Genomic DNA, 18,651 nt, shown 5'->3' with positions numbered 1-18,651 from the left:
TGGCAATTAGTCCAATCTGTTGAATTCTTAATTTCAGTTATTGTATTTTCTAGTTCTACAATGTCCAACTGACTCTTTTTGACTTTTTAATATATTTTTTCATTTATTTTCTTAAGAATATCAATCAGATTTTGTTTAAGTTCCTATTTAGTAACTTTGATACCTGGATTACCTTGGGTTTCTGTTTCTATAGTCTGTTTTTTCCTCTTGGACCTCGTTGGTTGTTTGATCCCGGTTTGGGGATGCCTAGTAATTTTTGTTTGCATGCTAGATATTGTGTATGAAAAATTATAGAGGCTATGGAAGATATTATCATCCTTCAGAAGTTTAGTTAAGGCTACATTTCAGGCTTTATTAAGTTTGGTCTGTCTTGGGTTTGTCCTCACAGCTAAGTCATAACTGTTACTCTTAGCAGATAGAAGTTCTTCAATCTCAGCCAAAGGCCTAGATTTTATAAGGTCCTTGTACCTCGGTGGATACTGATGTCCAATCTCAAGTTCCCAAGTACTAAAAAACTGACAACATTTCTGCTCAGCTCTGTATCCTCCCTGCTGATGTTTTCTGTTTGGTTTCTTGACATCTTGCTGGGCATAGCTTATGAGGGGCAACTGCATGCAGAATTTCAGGCTCACTTCTCAGTCAGTCCTTCAAGTTCTGGCTGTCTTAGAAGCTCTGAATGCTAGCCTCTCTCTACCCAGCCTCATAAGAATGTGGGAAGCACTAGACTACAGTTTTATTTTTGGCCTTGATATCTGTACCCACAGATCCCCAAGTTCCCTGAGTAAAAATGCAGGTCTTACTCCGGTGTGCTGCTTTTTTCTCTAATGTCCTGGCCCACCATGTCTTGCTTGCCTTGGGTTCTCTCCAGTGCCTTCAAATATTTGTTTGAATTAAATCCTGATTTTGTATTTGTTTTCAACAGGAAGGCTAGTCTGGTACAAACTCTTCTGTCATAGCCAGAACTGGAAGTTCATCCCACAAATCTGCAAGTTTGCAATTGTCATTGAGTCAAGATATTTCCTAAATTTTATCTTGCCTTCTTGTTTGAACCATAGGTACTTTATATGTATCTTGGTTAATCTTCAAATGTATGGGAAATGTTTCAATATCCTTTTCTTATTGATTTCTAGCTCAATTGCATTGTGGTTGGCAAACATAGTCTAAATATTTTCAGGTCTTTGAATTTTGTTCAGATTTGCTTTATGGCCCAGTATAGGTCCAATAGTTATACTTTTATGTGTGTGTGTGCTTGGAGAAGAATGTTTATTCTGTACTTGATGGAAGTAGTGCTTTATATGTGTCTGTGAAGTCAAGTTTATTCATTGTTCTATATCTAATAGGGATTTTTTGGGGGGGGGGTTCTCCTTTTTGTATAAGAAACTGGTAGAAGATTTTAAAATATCTCAGTGTGATTGTGGATCTGTAGTTCTCTTAATTCTGTCAAGTTTGACTTTATTTTGGAGCTTTATTATTAAGTACAGAATTATCACATTTTCCTAGTGAATTGAAACTGTTGTCTGTTAACTGTTAAGATTGTCCCTCTTTGCTTCCAGTAATGCTTTGTACCTTAAACTCTACTCTTTCTAATATTAATATAGTGTAGCCAGCTTTCTTTTGGTTAGTATTTATATAACTGTATTTCCTTATATTTTTAATCATGTAAAGAATATGTAAGTTGCCTCTTCTTTTTTTCTGTTATCTGGTCTGTTATTCCTTATATTTATTTGGAACATTTAGTCTATTTATACTTAGTGTAATTCTGATATATTTGGCTTTAAATCTACTATCTTACTGTTTGCTTTTATTGTTGTTCTTCTACCTAGTTTTTTTCCTTATTCCTTTCTTTCTTGTCTTCTTTTTTTTGTTTTGTTTTGTTTTAGTCAGTGTTATAGAGATACAATTTACAAAAAATAAAATTTACCACCTTTAGGTGTACCATTCAATGAATTTTGATAAAGGTACATACCCATGTAGCCATGACCACAAGCAGGATGTACGGTATTTTTGTTATCCCCCAAATTTCCTCCGTGCTCCTTTGGAATAAGGCCCCTGCACCCACCATAGCCCCTGGCAAACACCGAATCTGCTTTTTATCACTATAGTTTTACCTTTTAACCATACAGCATGTAGTCTTATGAATCTGATTTCTTCACTTAGCACAATGCTTTTGTAATTCATGACTGAATCTTTTCTTACTTGTTCCATTTTCCCCATCTCTATTGGCTTGGAAATTTATACTCTGTTATTATCTTTTAATGACAGCTTTCAGGAGGCAGTTCTCCATGAGTCCCTTGTGTTTCTGTACATCTTATGAGCAGAGACACAGACTACCTTTGTTCTAGACTATTTTACAAGGGTGTCTGTGTTGTGAACAGCCTTGGAAGATAGAGATGGGGTCTCTCTCCAGAGAAGAGAATAGGTTTGCTTCGCTTTTCTGTGTAATAAAGCTAATATTTTCCTTCAGAACAAAGCTGGGACGGATCTTCTCATTGATGATTATAGCAGATTTAAGTTCCTTACACTCGGGGTTTCTCTCTTCTAGTGCAACATGAGCAGGTGTCACCTGACCCTCTTCGTGTCACCTTCTGGGAACTGGATCTCAGGGAATTGGCACAAATGCTGATACTCCGGCTACTGCTATTGCTGTGAGTAATAAATTGCCCTTTGTCTTTGATCCAGGAATCTTGTGTCTTCTGCCAGCATCCATGAAACTGTGCCAGGCTAACTTGTTAGTCTGCAACTAGGGTAAAATCTGAAACCCTTCATAGTTCTTGATAGAACCCTAGGGATTATAACACATATCCTTCGCCTTACTGAAGTATAAGTGGTACTTTGGCCTCTTCCTGAACCATAAAAGGGCCCTAGAATCCTTTAACTTCATTATCCCCCTCCAGGCTTCTATGCCATGTGTTCTTTTTCATTAATATTTTAATTTTAAATCCAACAAGACATTATACTGTCAATATTTATTTAGATTCACTCATCATTAAATATTTACCATTTTCATGGTGCTTAGTTTTTTCCCCTGCATCTTTGACCATCCATCTAGGGTCAAGTTCCTCCTACCTGAAGAAAATTCTTTTATATTTCCTTTTGTTTGGGTGTGCTAATGACATAGTCAGTCTTTCTCTTTCTCTCTCATTTATTTGTTTGACTAGTGAAGTATTTTAATTTCAACTTCATGCTTGAAGTGTTTTTTTCTCTGGGTGTAGAATTCTCATTGGCATTTCTTTTCTTTTAGCTCTTTAAGGATGTCATTTCATTATCTCTGGCTTCCATTGTTGAGCTTCCTTGTTGAGTAGCCCTCTGAAGATAACTTTTTTTCTCTTTGCTATTTTTAATATTTTCTCTCTGCATTTGGTTTTCAGCAGTTGTAACAGGGCACATGTGTCAGTTATTGCTAAGTTACAATATGTTGACCAATATGTGTCATACTGTTATTGCTGTGCAACAAACTATCCCAAAACTTAGTGGCTTAAAACAATATCAATTATTTAGCCCACAAATCTGTAATTTGAGCAGAGCTCAGTGGGAAAGGCTCAGTTCGATTTTACATGGCATTAGCTGGTGTGGCTTGACTACAGGATCCACTTTTTTCCTCCCACCTTATGTGTATTTTATTTTATTTTTTAAAATATATTTTTATTGAAGTATAGTTAATTTACAATATTGTGTCAATTTCTGGTGTACAGCACAGGATCCACTTCTAAGATGACTCACAACTGGCAAGTTGGTACTCGCCATTGACTAGGAGTTCATCCAGTGCTGAAGGTCCAAGGCCAAGAGTCATTGCAATGAGTGCTTCAGCATCCCTGTGGCATGATGGCTGGGTCCCAACAGAAAAGAGGGAGAGGCTTCCAGTCTCTTAAAGCCTTGGTCCAGATACTAGGATAGAATCACTTCTGCCATATCCTCTTGGTAAAGGAGTTACAGAGCCAGATTAAACAGTAAAGAGACATAAATGCCCACTGCTCAGTGGGAGGAGTGTAAGTGTGGATTTTCTTTTTTTTTTTTTTTTTGGTAGAAGAGGACTTACAGGATATTTTAAATTTATGGAATAACGCTTTCCATCAATTCTGGAAAGTTCATACTTAATAACTCTTCAAATATGGCTTCTGTCTAACTCTTTCTAGTCTGTTTTTGTGGCTCCACTTACATGTATGTTAGATCTTTTCATTATATATTCTGTGTCTTTTACCTAGTTACCTACATTTTCCAAGCTTTTATCTCTCCATGCTTTAGTCTGTTTACTCTTTTCTGCCTATCTTCCTTTTCACTAATTTTCTTTCAGCATTGTCCAATCTTCTATTATACCTAGCCATTGTGTTCTTAATTTTGGCAATTGTATTTTTTAATTTTGCGATTTCCACTTGGTTCTTTTTTTTTTTTAATAGTTAAATGTGATTTGCCAAAATTGTGAATCTTCTACTTTATCCTCTTGAATATCATCACCTTTATTTTAAAATCTATGTCAGATAACTTCGGTATTTGCAGCCCCCCACTCATAGATCTGTTTCTGTTGTATATTGCTTCTGTTGATTTTCTTTCATATTTTCTTATCTGCCCATCTACCTGGTGAGTTTTGATTACATACTGGACATTGAATTTGTAGTAATACTTGTAGAAATAATTTGAAATCCAGTTTGATGTTTTCTTTATGTTCACTTCTCCCAGGAACCTGGGAACTCTCTGACTCAGATAACCTCAGTCCAGTTTCTGAAACTGAAATTATTTGAGGCCGAGTTGCAGTCCACGTGAGGGTCTGTCTACTTGTGGCCCACCTTATTCCTAGTGTGTAGTCCTTCAGGATCCTAACCCACAGTGACAGGTGGTCATCAGGGTTCTCCTTTTGTGGATCCCTGGTTTCTAATTCCTGTCTCCTGAGCCTGTGAGGTTGTTAATGCTACTGCGTATCCCCCCAGCCTCTCAAGTAACAGCAGCCCTAAACACCGGGCTCAGTTCCTGTCTCCATAATCACTTCCAGTCTGGTAATTCGTCACTGTCTGATTAGGTATCCAGCACCTTAAAGCAGATGCTTTCTGCATTTTGTCCAGCATTTCTGGTTGTCCTCATCTGTCATTCTGGTTCATGTTACCTTGCCTGCCATTAACAGAAGGGGAAATTCTCAGAGAGACCCCATTTCCTTTTGGATCATTGCCATCAGCATATGAATGTCTGATTACACTTTCCCCATTCCCTACCTCTGTTGGTTCTCTTCTACAGCAAAACTCCTCAAAAATATTGTTTATACATACTGTCTCCAATTTCTCACATCCTGTTCTTTTTAAATCCGTTCCAAGCAGGATTTGGTGCCACCATTCCCCTACAAGTACTCCTGTGAAGGTCGCTCTTGTCAAGGTTTCAGTGATGCTAAATCCAGTGATCATTTTCATTTGTCATTATATTTGACATAAAAGCAGCATTTATTGTGGTGCACTCTGATATTAAGGGTTTGGTGAGATGAAACAAAAACCAGCCAAGGAGAATGAGGAATGATTCCCTCCCATATCCTTTCCTCCCTTGTTTGTTTTTTCTGTAGCACTTATTACCTGCCAGTCTGTTTCACATCCTTCCTTATTTTAGGTAAGAACAGGCTAGCCCTGCGGAGACAACACTCTCTGGGTACAACCTCCACTAGATCCTGGCTGGCCACTGGGCTTGTAGAGATGTGTAGGTTAAAAACTAGCATGTTGAAAGCCTGGTCAGAGCCTCAAGTAACCATTATTTACATGCAACTATTATGGTTCTTAAAGTGCTTTTATCTTGCTATCTTATCTGATCCTCACAGCACCTCTGTGAGGTAGGTAGACAGGTACAATTAGTCTTATGTTTCAAATAGGACTCAGAGAGGGAAGAATTTTTTCCAAGATTACACAGCAACTTAATAGCAGAACTTAGACTCTAACCCAGTTCCTTAAAAATGAACAAAACTTTAAATATGATTACAAAAATCATATAGACTCATTGTAGAAATTTTAGACACTACAGAAATGAATAAAGAAGTACATTTAAATTATGATGCTACCATGCACATTTTGACATATTTTCTTTCCTTTCATTTTTTTAAAACAGTTTTGATCACACTGTATCATACAAAATTTATGCCTTGCTTTTTTACTTAACATTACAAAATAAACATTTCCCTGTTCTTTTAGTATCTCGTTTTAATGGCTATATACTATTCCATCACATAGATGTACCACAATTTATATCATATTCTGTTGCTGGACATTTAGGTTAAATAATACCTACTCACTTCCCACTACAAGGGTCCAGGGACTCGAGGCTGTGGCTCTCAAATGACAATCAAATTAGATAGTGGATATGACAGTGCTTTGGTAAAATAAAATATAAAAGCACCACATGATGATATTTTTTAAAAAGAAAGAAAAGGAAATCTTTTCAAATGAAAAGAAAGTTCCATCTCCATTTAGGTGTATTTATGTGTATGTGTGCCTGTGTGTGTGTGTGTGTGTGTGTGGTTGGGAAGGGGAGTCTAGCTGGAGCAGGTCAGTCCACAGCTGGAAGCAGGCAGTGGCCTGTTTGTGGGGACCCAAGTCTTCTGATTCCATCAAGGGTCGAGGGTCCCTCCTGGCTCATTCCTTGTCTTCTTCCTCTGCCTGGCTCCTCAGACTCTTCCAGCTGGAGACAGAGGCCGATGCCCTGGTGAACTTCCAGCAGTATTCTTCCCAGTTGCTGCCCTTCTACGAGAGCTCCAGCCACATCCTGCACACTGAGGTCCTGCAGCAGCTGACTGACCTCATCCGCAGCCACCCCAGCTGGTCGGTGGCACACTTGGCGGTGGAGCTGGGGATCCGAGAGTGCTTCCACCACAGCCGCATCATCAGGTGGGCGGGGGACTCGCCAGGTGGGCAGGAGGACGGGACTCTTAGGACACTGTGTGTGGGGATGGGGAGTCTCTCAGTCCTGCCTCAGGTCCCCTCCATCAACTCAAAGGTTGCCCAGAACATTTGACTTAAAAGGGGGACAGCATTGCCTCTGCGTTAGAGCACAGGAATGCTGCCTAAAGTGGGAAGGAGGAATGTAACATTTCGGGAGTGCCAGCAGGTGCCAGGCCTGCCATAGCCGTTTTATACCCACCATGAACTTGAGTCTTCCCAACACACCTATGAAGTAGTGTCATCCTAGTGAGAGGTCATGTGACCCATGCGAGGTCTCAGCTGGAGAGGGCAGAAGAGGCTTTAGACCCTTGGTGTCTCCTCTGAAGGTCTAGTTGCCTTTCTGGAAGCTGGAACACTGACTTTCAGATGTCCATTCCCCCAACACACATATCACTGGATGCCCCAGGTGAGGGCTCCTTGCCGGCCTTAGGACCCCAGGGCGCCATCCTGCCCTGAGGTAGCCACACCTCTGGTTCTCCACCTTAGATAGTTCAGTTCAGCTCCCAGGCCTAAAGCCTGAAAATCTTCACTGCCCTTTACAGTTTATCAGCATGTTCTAGGACATCATGGTATTTAATCTCACAACCATTGTATCCATTTCCTAGGGCAGGCATGGCAGGCATTATTTTTATTTTTTGTACGTAAGGAGATTGAGGCCTAGAAAGGTTAAGTGAGTTGCCTGAGGTTGGTGAGATTTCTGTCTTCTGCCATCCTTTTACGCCACCCCAACTGCCCACTTCAGGCTGGTGTGGCCCTAGGGTGCATCCCTCATACAGGTGTACAAACAGGACTGAAAACATCCAAATCATGTCAGATACAAATATACTGTGGCTCAGCCCTAAGTCTGAACCAGCCAGTTGGAGCAGGACACACATGCTCTTGGGCCCCTGGCCCACCTCCCTGCTTCTGGACTTGGCTTTCTCAGGGCCCCTCCCATCTCGGGCTACGCCCCTCACCTCTCGTCCCTGTCCCTCGGCTGCAGCTGCGCCAACAGCACGGAAAATGAGGAGGGATGCACTCCCCTGCACCTGGCCTGCCGCAAGGGCGACAGGGAAATCCTGATGGAGCTGGTGCAGTACTGCCACGCCCAGATGGATGTCACCGACAGCAACGGAGAGACTGCCTTCCATTATGCTGTCCAGAGTGACAACTCCCAGGTGTTGCAGGTGAGCAGGAGTGGGGGCAGGGCGACCTGTGGCAGCCACACTTTACCGTGATCACAGCTGTCTTTGAGCTCCTGGGCTTGGGTGTCATACTGGGCCTTCCACTGTCCCCCTTTGACCTTGAGGCCTGAACTCCTTCATGGAGGGCACATCCCCAGCCCCGCTCTTCCCTCCCCATGCTTGCCAAGGAGACACATGCTTTGCCACTTTGCTCTGACAAAGCTGGGCAATTCCTCTGCGCCCCCCTACCCCCGCCTGCAGCAAACTGCCCAGTCTGTCAATTAATTTTGCTCAGCTTTTCCCAAGCTAGACCCCTGACCGGGTGAATTCATTTCAACGCCTGCCTGGAGGTGCACACGGTCCATCAGGACCTGGGCTTAACTTTTCACAGGAGCTCAAAACAAACAAAACTCCATCTGGCTCCTGTAGGTATTTGCACCAGAGGCACTTCTTTTTGATGAGCTAGGCAGAAAAATACAAAAGAAAAATCATGGGCAAGTAGATCAAATAATGTTGTGAAAAGGCTACCTTACATGTTAGATCGAAAAGACAGACGACCAGACAGGATTTTATTGCCTAGAATTGGAAGGTTACATCCTTCTCTCTGCCTTGGCATCAGAATGGAACTACAGTACTCCAGAAAATGTGGATTCCTATCTTGTGATTCGTGCTTTCAGGGAAGGGAATTCTATAGTGTTGAACTCCATCCTTACTGAGACCCCACTGCGTGCCCAGCAGAGCGCCAGGTGGAGCCTGCCTCCGTGCGGAGGGCAGGCACACACTCTGAGCAATAGCTATCCTTTACCTCTGATCTCGTGCCTGACCCTGTACTCACATGTGTTCTCATTAATTCTCAAAGTACCCTTTGTGGGTGTGAGCCATTATCCTCGTCTCCTCAAAGAAACTGAGGTTCAGCGAAGTTAAGACGTGTGCCCAGGGAGGGCCAGAGAGCGGTGAGTGGCACGGCTGGCCCTTGAATCAGGCCTGGATGGCAGCACCTCGGCCTTTCTGCTGTGTCCCCAGCCTGTCAACAGACCCAGCCAGACACACGTGTATACAGGGGTCATAATTAGCCCCAAGGAGTTAGCATTCACCCGAGGAAATAAAAGCCTCATGGCTCTCTTATTAATAGTAATTTTTTTTTAATTAAAAAAAAATACCTACACATAGCAAAAAAAAAAAAAAAAAAATTCAGGTTAGAAGGGTATGCAGTGAAAAGCAAAGTCTCAGTCCCAGTGCCCATCCTAGATACAACCTCCTTTTAAATTTCCTGATGGAGACAGTTTTCATAAACGCCACAGTCAAGCCAGACCAACGTGCCAGCTGGCACTGGCCCAGCTGGCTTTTTTCCCCTCCAAAGACTTCTTTCTTGGTCGCTTCTCTTGAAGTTCTTGTCAGTGTTCTCGTGGGGTCCAACTTCCCTTCCCCCGAGGTCCCAGAGAGAGACTTCCCCATCAGCGGAGGTTAGGGAGGGACTAGCCGGGGCCTCTGTCGGGCGCCTGCCCATCCCGAGGTCTTGCTGTCAGCTCCTAGGAAAGAACGCATCTGCTGGTCTGAACCAGCTGAATAACCAAGGGCTGACCCCACTGCACCTGGCCTGCCAGTTGGGGAAGCAGGAGATGGTCCGCGTGCTGCTTCTGTGCAACGCTCGATGCAACATCATGGGGTCCAGCGGCTACCCCATCCACACGGCCATGAAGTTCTCCCAGAAGGGGTAAGACCCCGCCCGCCCCCGCGGTCAGCCGGGCCCCCCGCTCTGCAGGGCCAGTCCTCACGCCCAGGCGAGCAGTGGCCTCCACAGGCTTGTTAGATATGCATGAGGTCCTGGTGCCAAGGGCCGGCCTGGCACAAAGAAAGTACTTGATAAATGTGTGGTGGGCAGGGGGGTGAATCTTGGTCTGCAAACTCTACTCTGCAAAGAATAGAACTTTGAAAGTTGCTCTGCAATGCACCTTCATTTCTGACCGTGAACCTTCCTCTACTAAACTGGAGAAAAACAAACTTCCCCAGGGTCCCCTCTTCCCCTCTCCTCCTGGGGATGCTCCAGGGCTGGAATCTCATGCAACCCTCAGGCTTGGAGGAGCCCACCCAACCTGAAGCCTCTTCTTTCCAAGCCTACCCATCTGATCTGAGCAGCCCCTTCTTGGCTTCAATGCTCTGTGGCTCCCGTGCCCAGCTCAAAGCCCAGGACTGCTCAGCAAGTTGGCCTAGGTACCCATCTGCCTGATATATCCATCTGTCCTGGCTGGTGGCACTGCTGGGACACAGGGCCAGGCCCCTGTCTTGGAGAGCTCTAGATCATTCACTTCTTCCTTTCTCCTCAGACTTGGGGGAACCCTAGTGTCAGGGAAATTCTTCTCCATGTGCATGTGTGCGTGTGTGTGTGTGGTGGATGCGGAGGAAGTGGGATAAAAGAAGTGACTATCTCCAAATATTTCCCAGCAGATACAGTATTTAGAATGAATGAATGAGTGAATGAGTCAGTTAGTCCTCAGTCCCCAGCACAGTGCTAAGCACTGGCCTTACAGAGACGGGTGAGGGAGCCCAGGACAGGAGGCACAGAAGTCACCCAGCATCTTCCAGTGCTGTGTGCTAGATGGGCAGTGAGAAAAGAGTGTGGAGGGGCCACCCTTGGGTAGAAGCAGATATTCTCACCCTCCCTCAGGGTTTTCCTTCCTCTGATGTCTGCACTTACCTTGCTGGCCCCTAGGGGACATGACTGTCCCCTCAAAGGTCTGGTCCAAGCTTGCACAAGCCTTCCTTTCCTTGATTCTCCCTTGCACAGCCAAGATGAACTAGAACTTTCAGAAAGACCTGACAGAATGGTTAGAGGCAATCCTAACGCTCCCATCCCCTCTGTCACCGGGTTACCAGCTGCAGGTTTCAACTGGAATGGTCACACATGATGGGTGGTGCTCTCCGATACCCAAGGGCTGGCATGACAGCCCTGCTCCTGCTTGGCTCCAGCCATCCTACTGGCTCCAGTAATCTGCTGGTCCAGGTTACTTCCAGGACCCTGGTATCATCCAGGTTGTTCCCTCCTCAGATACCTGCAGCCACATTCCAGGCCTCTCACATGGGGCTGGCCCAGATCAAAGAGGACCACTGCACACAAGACAACACGAGTTGTCTCGGACCTTGGGTGTGCCCCACTGCTGGACACAGCCACCCTCCTGTCAGGACCCCAAGCTGCGTCGTCCCTCTGCTACCATGTGGCAGCCCGCACAGCCATACGCTGAGAACCGCAAGTGTTAGGGTTACTGGGAGTGGTTCCATCCCAGCCCCAGCCTGGGGGCCTCTCTGCCTTTGGCGTCAACTCAGCTGACCTTCACAGAGAGCTGGCAGGGGCCTGGGACTCCACTTTCACTTAGCATAATGTCTTCAAGTTTCATTAGTGTCGTAGCATGTATCAACGTTTCCTTCCTTATTAAGACAGACGAATACTTTATTGTATATACCACATTCTGCTCACCCATTCGTCTGTCAGTGGACACTTAGGTCATTTCCACCTTTTGGCTCTTGTGAATAATGCCACAGTAAACACTGGCACACAGATATCTGTTTGAGCCCCTGCTTTTGTTCCTTTGGTTATCAGTCTAGGAATGGAAAGCAGCTTAACACCCTGCCTACTGCTTCCTACAGGATGCACTCACTGCTTGAAACACTAACAGTTGGGGTTTGGGGGGGATGGAGGCCGGCTGTGTGCCAGGCCCAGGACCAAGTGCTGAAATATCTTTTATCCTTTAACCCTCCTTTATTCCTCGCCCAGTCCTGTTAGGACTGTCCCCATGTTGCAGACAGGCCTGGCCACTTTCCAGAGGTCACCAGTGGAAAGCTGGGGCTAAACCTCAGCACCGGTGAGGGTGGTCGTTGCTGACTGAAGTCATCTGGGAAGGCTTCCTGGGGGCCTGGGGGCTTGAGTTATGCCTTGAGGGGCTCAGGATACCATTGACTTACCACTGTATGCATGCTGGTTGGTTTTGTTGTGACTTTATTGGCAAGAATTCTCCCTTACCAGTAGATGAAGCCTGGAGTCATGGCCTCTTCATGTCAGGCTGCCCCCACTGGCCTTCCTCACTGCCACATGTCTTCTCTCTCCCCAGGTGTGCAGAAATGATTATCAGCATGGACAGCAACCAGATTCACAGCAAAGACCCTCGCTATGGAGCCAGCCCCCTCCACTGGGCCAAGAACGCAGAGGTAGGCAGAGTCTGAGAGTGGGCGGGCAGCAGGAGCTCCCAGAGCCCCTCGATCCTCAGCTGTCCTCCTGAGGGGACTCTGGGGATGGCACTTGAGGGATTGATCTCACAGTGGGCCCCAGGCAGATAAGCCCAGAGAAAGATGGCATCCTGGCCTTGTGTGGTGATGGCATCCCCTCTGTGGTTTCCTTGTATGTGAACTGGGGATCCTATGGCCTACCTTTGGAGGTAGAATGCAGTCAGCAAAACAGTGCATGGGAAGATTCTTCATAAGTTGTCAAGTACCTTGCAGACAGAAGATGGTGGGTGGTGACAATGATGGTGACGGTGATGGCAGCTCTGTCTTCTACAGAGAGCCTGGCTGGGCATCTCCTCTGAGGCCTCTCCCTAAGCCAAGCTCTGTCCCCCTGGGAGGATGGAGGCCTCCAATCTCTCATGTCCAGGAAGCACAGCTCGGCAGTGCACTGGGTGCTCTCAGATATCATGGCCTGCTTGCAAATGTGATGGGCTTGGGGGAGCAGACTACCAGCCACCGCCGGAGACCTTCCCACCAGGAGCTAGCCACCGAGGCAGGCCCTCCTGTGTGTTTTCTTGTGCATTCTCAGCACGCCTGTGAGGTGGGAACTTGCATTTTCACAGCAGAGAAAACTGAAGTGCAGAGGGGTGCAGTGACCCTCTGAAGCTCAGACAACTGGGATGAAGTGGGGCTGAACTTTGGGCCCAGGTCTGTTGGGTTCCAAAGCCTGGGCTCCCCATGGGCTGTTAGGTGAGCAGGGGTGTGTACTGCAAAGGCCCAGCGAGGGGTCATAGCTTTGCAGGGTCCCAAGCAGGGTCGCAGAGGCAGTTCTGGGACAGGGCCCAGAGGAGTCTTTTCAGGGAGGAATGGGGTCTTCTGAGCTCCAGGAAAGGACCGAGAAGCCCCTTTAAAAAGTCACCACCTCTTCAACATTTTGTCCCCTAGTTGCTGGGGTGCTGGTGGTGTAGAAGGCGAGGTCTAGGGCCACCCCTAGAACCAGGGTCTGCCACCTGGGCTGCTCCTGTTGCTGGAGCTTTCCAGAGGCCCAGTACCTGGAGACCTCTAGGGGAAGAAGTGGCTGTGCCCAGGTGCCCCCAGTGCCGCAGGCCGCGGCTGCTCCAATCACACCGCGGCTGCTCCAGTCACCCCGCTGACTCAGGCGGGACCCTGTCTCTGCAGATGGCCCGCCTGCTGCTGAAGCGGGGCTGCGACGTGAACAGCACCAGCTCGGTGGGGAACACAGCCCTGCACGTGGCCGTCATGCGCAACCGCTTCGACTGTGTCATGGTGCTGCTGACCCACGGGGCCAACGCCGACGCCCGCGGCGAGCACGGCAACACCCCGCTGCACTTGGCCATGTCGGTGAGCCCTGGGCTTACCCACCATGGGGAATGAGGGTGCCAGCGACTGGCAGGGCTGGGGCACGTCCCCCGCTGAGCCCAAAATAACCACCCCTTTCTCTGTGTTCTGGTACCTCTCACTCCTGTGTCCCCATTTGACACCTGGATGCTGGGAGAGAGGACAAGGACAGCTGTGGCTACTGTGGCCTTGGGCACCTCACATCATCTCTGTCAGCCTGGATTTCCTCCTCTGGAAAATGGAGTGTCAGTATCCACCTGGCAGAGTTGTGGGGAGCGTTCAGTGGTAGACACTTGGTAACTCCACCAAGGATGTCTCAGCGGCACATGTAAGACGTGGCATGGAGTGAGCGTCCCTGAGGTGTTCATTCTCCTTCCCTGCATCGTTAGGGAAGAGTACTCATCTACATGTTGCTCTTGTCTCCCTGGTAGACTCCAAGCTCCTGGGAGGCAGCGCCTCATTACGCATCTGCATGGCCCATGTTACATGCTGGTCACCTTTGCTGGTTTATCACAGAGCACAGTTTCTGCCCTTAAAGCCCCTATAGTCTCGTTAGACAACTGCAGGATGAACATATTAGGTGCAGAGGCAAGAATGTTATTTGTTACAGACGTGTGTGTAAAACTACAGCGATACCCACGTAAGTCTGTTCAACAAGACTCAGAGTGATAAAATGGGAGGGACCCCTGGGACTCCAGAGGAAGTAGATTTAGGACAAATTCAAAGACATCCTGTTTTATACCAAAGGTCATAATTGTAGAGGAGATTCTGTTGCCCAAGCGGCTGAAACTATAAATAAAACCATGGACATTTTTAGCACTGAATGGGCCCTTTGAATTATGTAGTTGAACAGTTCTCAGACCTTCTGGTCTGTTTGGTTCCTTTATACTCTTAAAAATTACTGAGGATCCCAAAGACTTTGTTTATTTGAATTTTATCTATCTATATTTATCATATTAGAAATTAAAAGAGAGGAATTTTCAAAATACTGATTAATTCATTGAAAAATAACAGTAATTTACCAATCCCGTGCTAATGTAAATAACATTTTTATGAAAAACAACTTCATTTTCCAAAATGAAAAATAATTTATGAAAAGAGTTGGCACCGGTTTACATTTTTGCAAATCTTTTTAATGCCTGGCTTCAGAGAAGGCATGGATTTTCCTATCTTCTGCTACATTTATTCTGTTGCAGCACGTTGTTGAATATGTTGAAAAATAGGAAGAAAATCTGGCCTCACATAGATATGTACGTAATTGGAAAAGATATGTAGTTGTAGCTCTTCAGATCATTGTGTATATTCTTATCTACTGCACCAAAACTTGGCGAGGGGTAGTTCCTGACAAGTCGGTGGCAGAGGACACTCTGAAACCTTCTCCCCAGATTCTTCGCACTTTGTTGCAGTAAAATCCACTCTCATCTCTTATACTTCTCCTGGATCTTACACCCGCACATGATTTCATGTCATCCTTGGAAAATATTGGTTCGCTGAGTACGCCTAGCTTCCAAATGTTGACCCATTTCATCATACGGTCTCGAAACCCCACATTTGTAAATATCACGATTTCATCAGAAAAGCCTTTAAATTTGGGAATGCTGTCAAGCCACATCATGGCGTATACCAGTTCGTTAGAATGCCAGTTTTTGTTTGAAATCTTGAATTTTATCGTTGGCACAAAATATTGCCAGCTGTTTTTCTTCCAGTGACAGGCTCACTGCATTTTTGAGACGATGTCTCAGATCCCCAGTGCTGAACAGTTGTCGTTTGTCTGCCAGTTATGCCCTTGAGTGAAAACAGTGTTTCATGAAAAAAAGCAGCCAGTTCTGCTCGCAGCTCAGTCACACAGTGCTTTTCTGGAGACGACCATCATCCTTGATTCTGCCACAGAAGCATCTGGTGCACACTCTCTATTTTGACACTGAACACGCCAGGGTTGAAATTTAATGACATTAATGTTTCTTACTGCTTCATCAAGGGCCTTCTAAAAGAAAGCTGGCTTTTGAATGAACGAATGTACTTTTTACGATGAGCGCGTGGCAGAGAAGAAAACCGTGACACCAGTTAGTTTGGTGCCACTGCCTTGCTTCAGGCGAAGGTACCAGCATTTTTATCCGCAGTTTTTTTTTTACACCATCAGTGCCAACGTCAACATGGTACAAAGGCAAACCACATCTTGATATTTTTATGAAAATGGTTCTGACCTCTTGAGCTCTCTGAAGGGTCTCTGCATCCACGGGGGTCCACAGGTCTTACTTTGAGAACTGCTGACCTAGGCCATTGTTTCCTTTCTTTAGTCACCTGCATACCATCTGCATAGGCTGTGGCACATTCAGGAACCATGTTTACCACTGTGTACTTAGTCACTGTTTTAAGTTGGCTTGCTTTTAAATTTACTTAAATTTATTTGGAAGGAACTGTTCTATTACAACACAGGTGGTAAACCGTGCCACAAATAAGAGGTTACCAAAAAAGAAGCACATAACTAATGGTTGAAACACACACATTTACCTGTGCCCACAAGCATCCTAATGGTGTGTGGAAAATGGCGTTCTAGACACAGCTCTTTATTTTCCAGGCTAGGAAATCAGGCCCCGAGAGAGGGAGGTGATAGGACCAGCACCCAGGTCTCCCGGCAGCCAGTCTGTTGGTTTTTCCTGGGAAACCGTGCCCCTCTGGCCCCACTGCCCAGCCTCCAGACGTTCCCTGCGCTTGCTGTGCAGAGGGGAGCTGCCATTAGGGAGGACGTGTTCTTGATTCCTCCCCCAGAACTGGCCCCCTGAACTCGATGGGCAGGACAGCTTTTATTTCCTTGCTCACCCACTCCTACTACTCCTGAAAGCCATCAGGACTGACCCTTTGGCCCCTGGCTCAGGGGTCATAGATGCATTGCTTCGTTTGGGAAGGAGCTGGCGGGGCTTGGGGCTGGGTGGCTCACTTCCAGTTTCTGCCTGGGTTATTAACCCCTCACCTGGGGATACTTGTAAGCCTGTGTATCAGGGCACCAGCCTTCAAATTGTAGACTTTGGAATACAGGATCAACTGTGGGCGGGGGTCAGAAGGGTTCCAGGGTCTCTCCCTGTGCTGGTGAGAGGCCCACCGAGTTGATGGTTAAAGGGGAGGAGGTCGGGGTCCTTTTATTCTTCGTCTCCCTGAGCTGTTGTATATTTCCCCTCCTCCCTCTGTCCCCAACAGAAAGACAACGTGGAGATGGTCAAGGCCCTCATTGTATTTGGGGCAGAGGTGGACACCCCGAATGACTCTGGGGAAACTCCTGCATTCATAGCCTCTAGGATCAGCAGACGTACGTGCTCTCCACTCTGGGACCAGGGTTGGGCAGCGGTGGGTTGGGTGTACAGGGACTGGGAAGGAGGGAAGTCCCGGCCATAAGGTGCCAGCATCCTGTCCTTACCCACCCCTAGTTGCTCTGTGCCTGGAGTGGCACCTGGAAGCACCTGGGAGGCCCAGAGGGCAGGCTTCCTTTTCCAAGAACAGGGGCCCTGACAGCTAGATGGAGGCCACAGGTTGGGGCTGGGAGTTGCCAAACCAGTCTTCTTTGCAACCCCCTATCCCGCCTCAGGGTGCCAAGACTCTAGGGGTTCGGGGGTTGGCAGCAGCAACAACCCTCTTCCCTACCCTTCGTGGAACCACTTGCAAGATTAGCCACAGGCTGGTGCATGTGTTGCATGTCTCTCCGTGAGCCGTGGCTTCCGGGCTGGAAAGAGCAGATCCTCCTTATCAGAAGCCTGGAGGGCCCTCTGGAGGGTCTCGGGGAGCTGTGGAGTTTGCTGTGGGTGTGTACCCGATAGCGTGTGCAAGCAGGCGTGTGTGCGTGTGTGCGCACATGTGCGTTTTCAGTTATCCCATCCGTTAGCTGGGAGTAAACGCCCACTGGCTGGTTCACCCCCTTGGAGCCCTGAAGGCGTGGAGAGTTGCTGAACATGGCAGTGGGAGTCCTGCTTTCTTGACTGGCACAGAAGGAAAAGGGAGACCCTCAAATATTTGGGCCAGGCAACACCAACCTTCCGTATTTCACGGCTGGCCCCCGGGGCCCTCCCTGGCCCCAGGAGGCTGCTTTGGATGTAACAGACTGGAGTGGAACTGGGCCCCGATCCCACACACACCCATGTGGCCTGGGAGAGGGGGCCGTGTGTGGAAAGGAGGGACCTCTCACTTGCATGTGACATAATTTATGATCCTGTGCGATCTCCTCCTTCCCCAAACCATGACAAGTTGTCACCAGGAAGGCGCTCTTAACTCTGCTGAGAACCGTAGGGGCCGACTACCGCTCCCCACTCCTCCAAGGGGTCTCCGCGGAGCAGTGCTCCGCGACAGCGCAGCATTCCTTCTTCTCCCTGGAAAGATCTCAGCCCCCACCGATCAGCTTAAACAACCTAGGTAGGCCTTTCCCCTCCCACTTCCCTCCTCTCCACCTGGCTCCCAGGCCCCTGGGTCAGAGCAGTCCTTGATGGGGAAGAAACGAGGCCCCAAGGCAGAAGGCGGCCTTCCTGCCACGCTGCTGAATCTCCATCAGGCCTGGGGCCTGTGTGCTCCACTTCTGTTCTCCTTCAGTGACCTACTGGCCAGGCAACCAGCATCCACCTCGTGTATCTTTGGTGCCCTTGGAGACGGCCCCTGAGGAGATGCCCCTGGGCTTTCTGTGGGCTGGCCCACCCAGGGCCCTGGATCGATTGGGAGTGGGGTCCCCTGAACAGGGCTGTCAGGGACTGATCCTTGGCAAACTGGCAACTTTTTAAAACTCTTGGGGGAAACAGACACCAGCACCTCCAGCCAGCATAGCCCAGCTAAGCCTGGAGCGCAGGACAGGCAGAGCAGGCAGCCACAGTTAGTCCTTCTGGGCCCATCTCTCTTCTCCCCTTGCTCATCCCCACCCAGGACCTGCCCCCCATCTTAATCTCTCAATTTTACAGGCAGTCAGCCACCCAAGCCAGGCTGGATGGTGGGCCTGGGGCCCGGCGTCAGATGGGTAATGCCCTGGGCCTAGAGGGGCC

At 47.5% G+C, this 18,651-nt stretch overlaps 1 protein-coding gene across 8 annotated transcripts in view; it reads left to right on the top strand.

The window, feature by feature from the left end:
- Positions 1-18,651, top strand: part of PLA2G6 (phospholipase A2 group VI) — a 51,295-nt gene that overhangs the window by 15,697 nt on the left and 16,947 nt on the right. For 5 of the 8 annotated variants that reach the window (XM_006174898.3, XM_032492213.1, XM_032492214.1 and 2 more), the window contains 7 exons: positions 6,633-6,848; positions 7,885-8,068; positions 9,592-9,779; positions 12,169-12,265; positions 13,460-13,642; positions 16,835-16,943; positions 17,873-18,037. In XM_006174898.3, coding sequence (XP_006174960.3) covers positions 6,633-6,848; positions 7,885-8,068; positions 9,592-9,779; positions 12,169-12,265; positions 13,460-13,642; positions 16,835-16,943; positions 17,873-18,037 — 1,142 coding nt within the window. Of the gene's footprint in view, positions 1-2,542; positions 2,646-6,632; positions 6,849-7,884; positions 8,069-9,591; positions 9,780-12,168; positions 12,266-13,459; positions 13,643-16,834; positions 16,944-17,872; positions 18,038-18,651 lie in introns of all 8 variants that reach the window. The other 3 variants (XM_032492219.1, XM_032492218.1, XM_032492217.1) reach the window with 2 other exon arrangements.

Source organism: Camelus ferus, chromosome 12 (genome assembly GCF_009834535.1).
Source record: "Camelus ferus isolate YT-003-E chromosome 12, BCGSAC_Cfer_1.0, whole genome shotgun sequence".
Classification (NCBI taxonomy): Eukaryota; Metazoa; Chordata; class Mammalia; order Artiodactyla; family Camelidae; genus Camelus; species Camelus ferus.
This window is presented reverse-complemented; position numbering and strand designations above follow the sequence as displayed.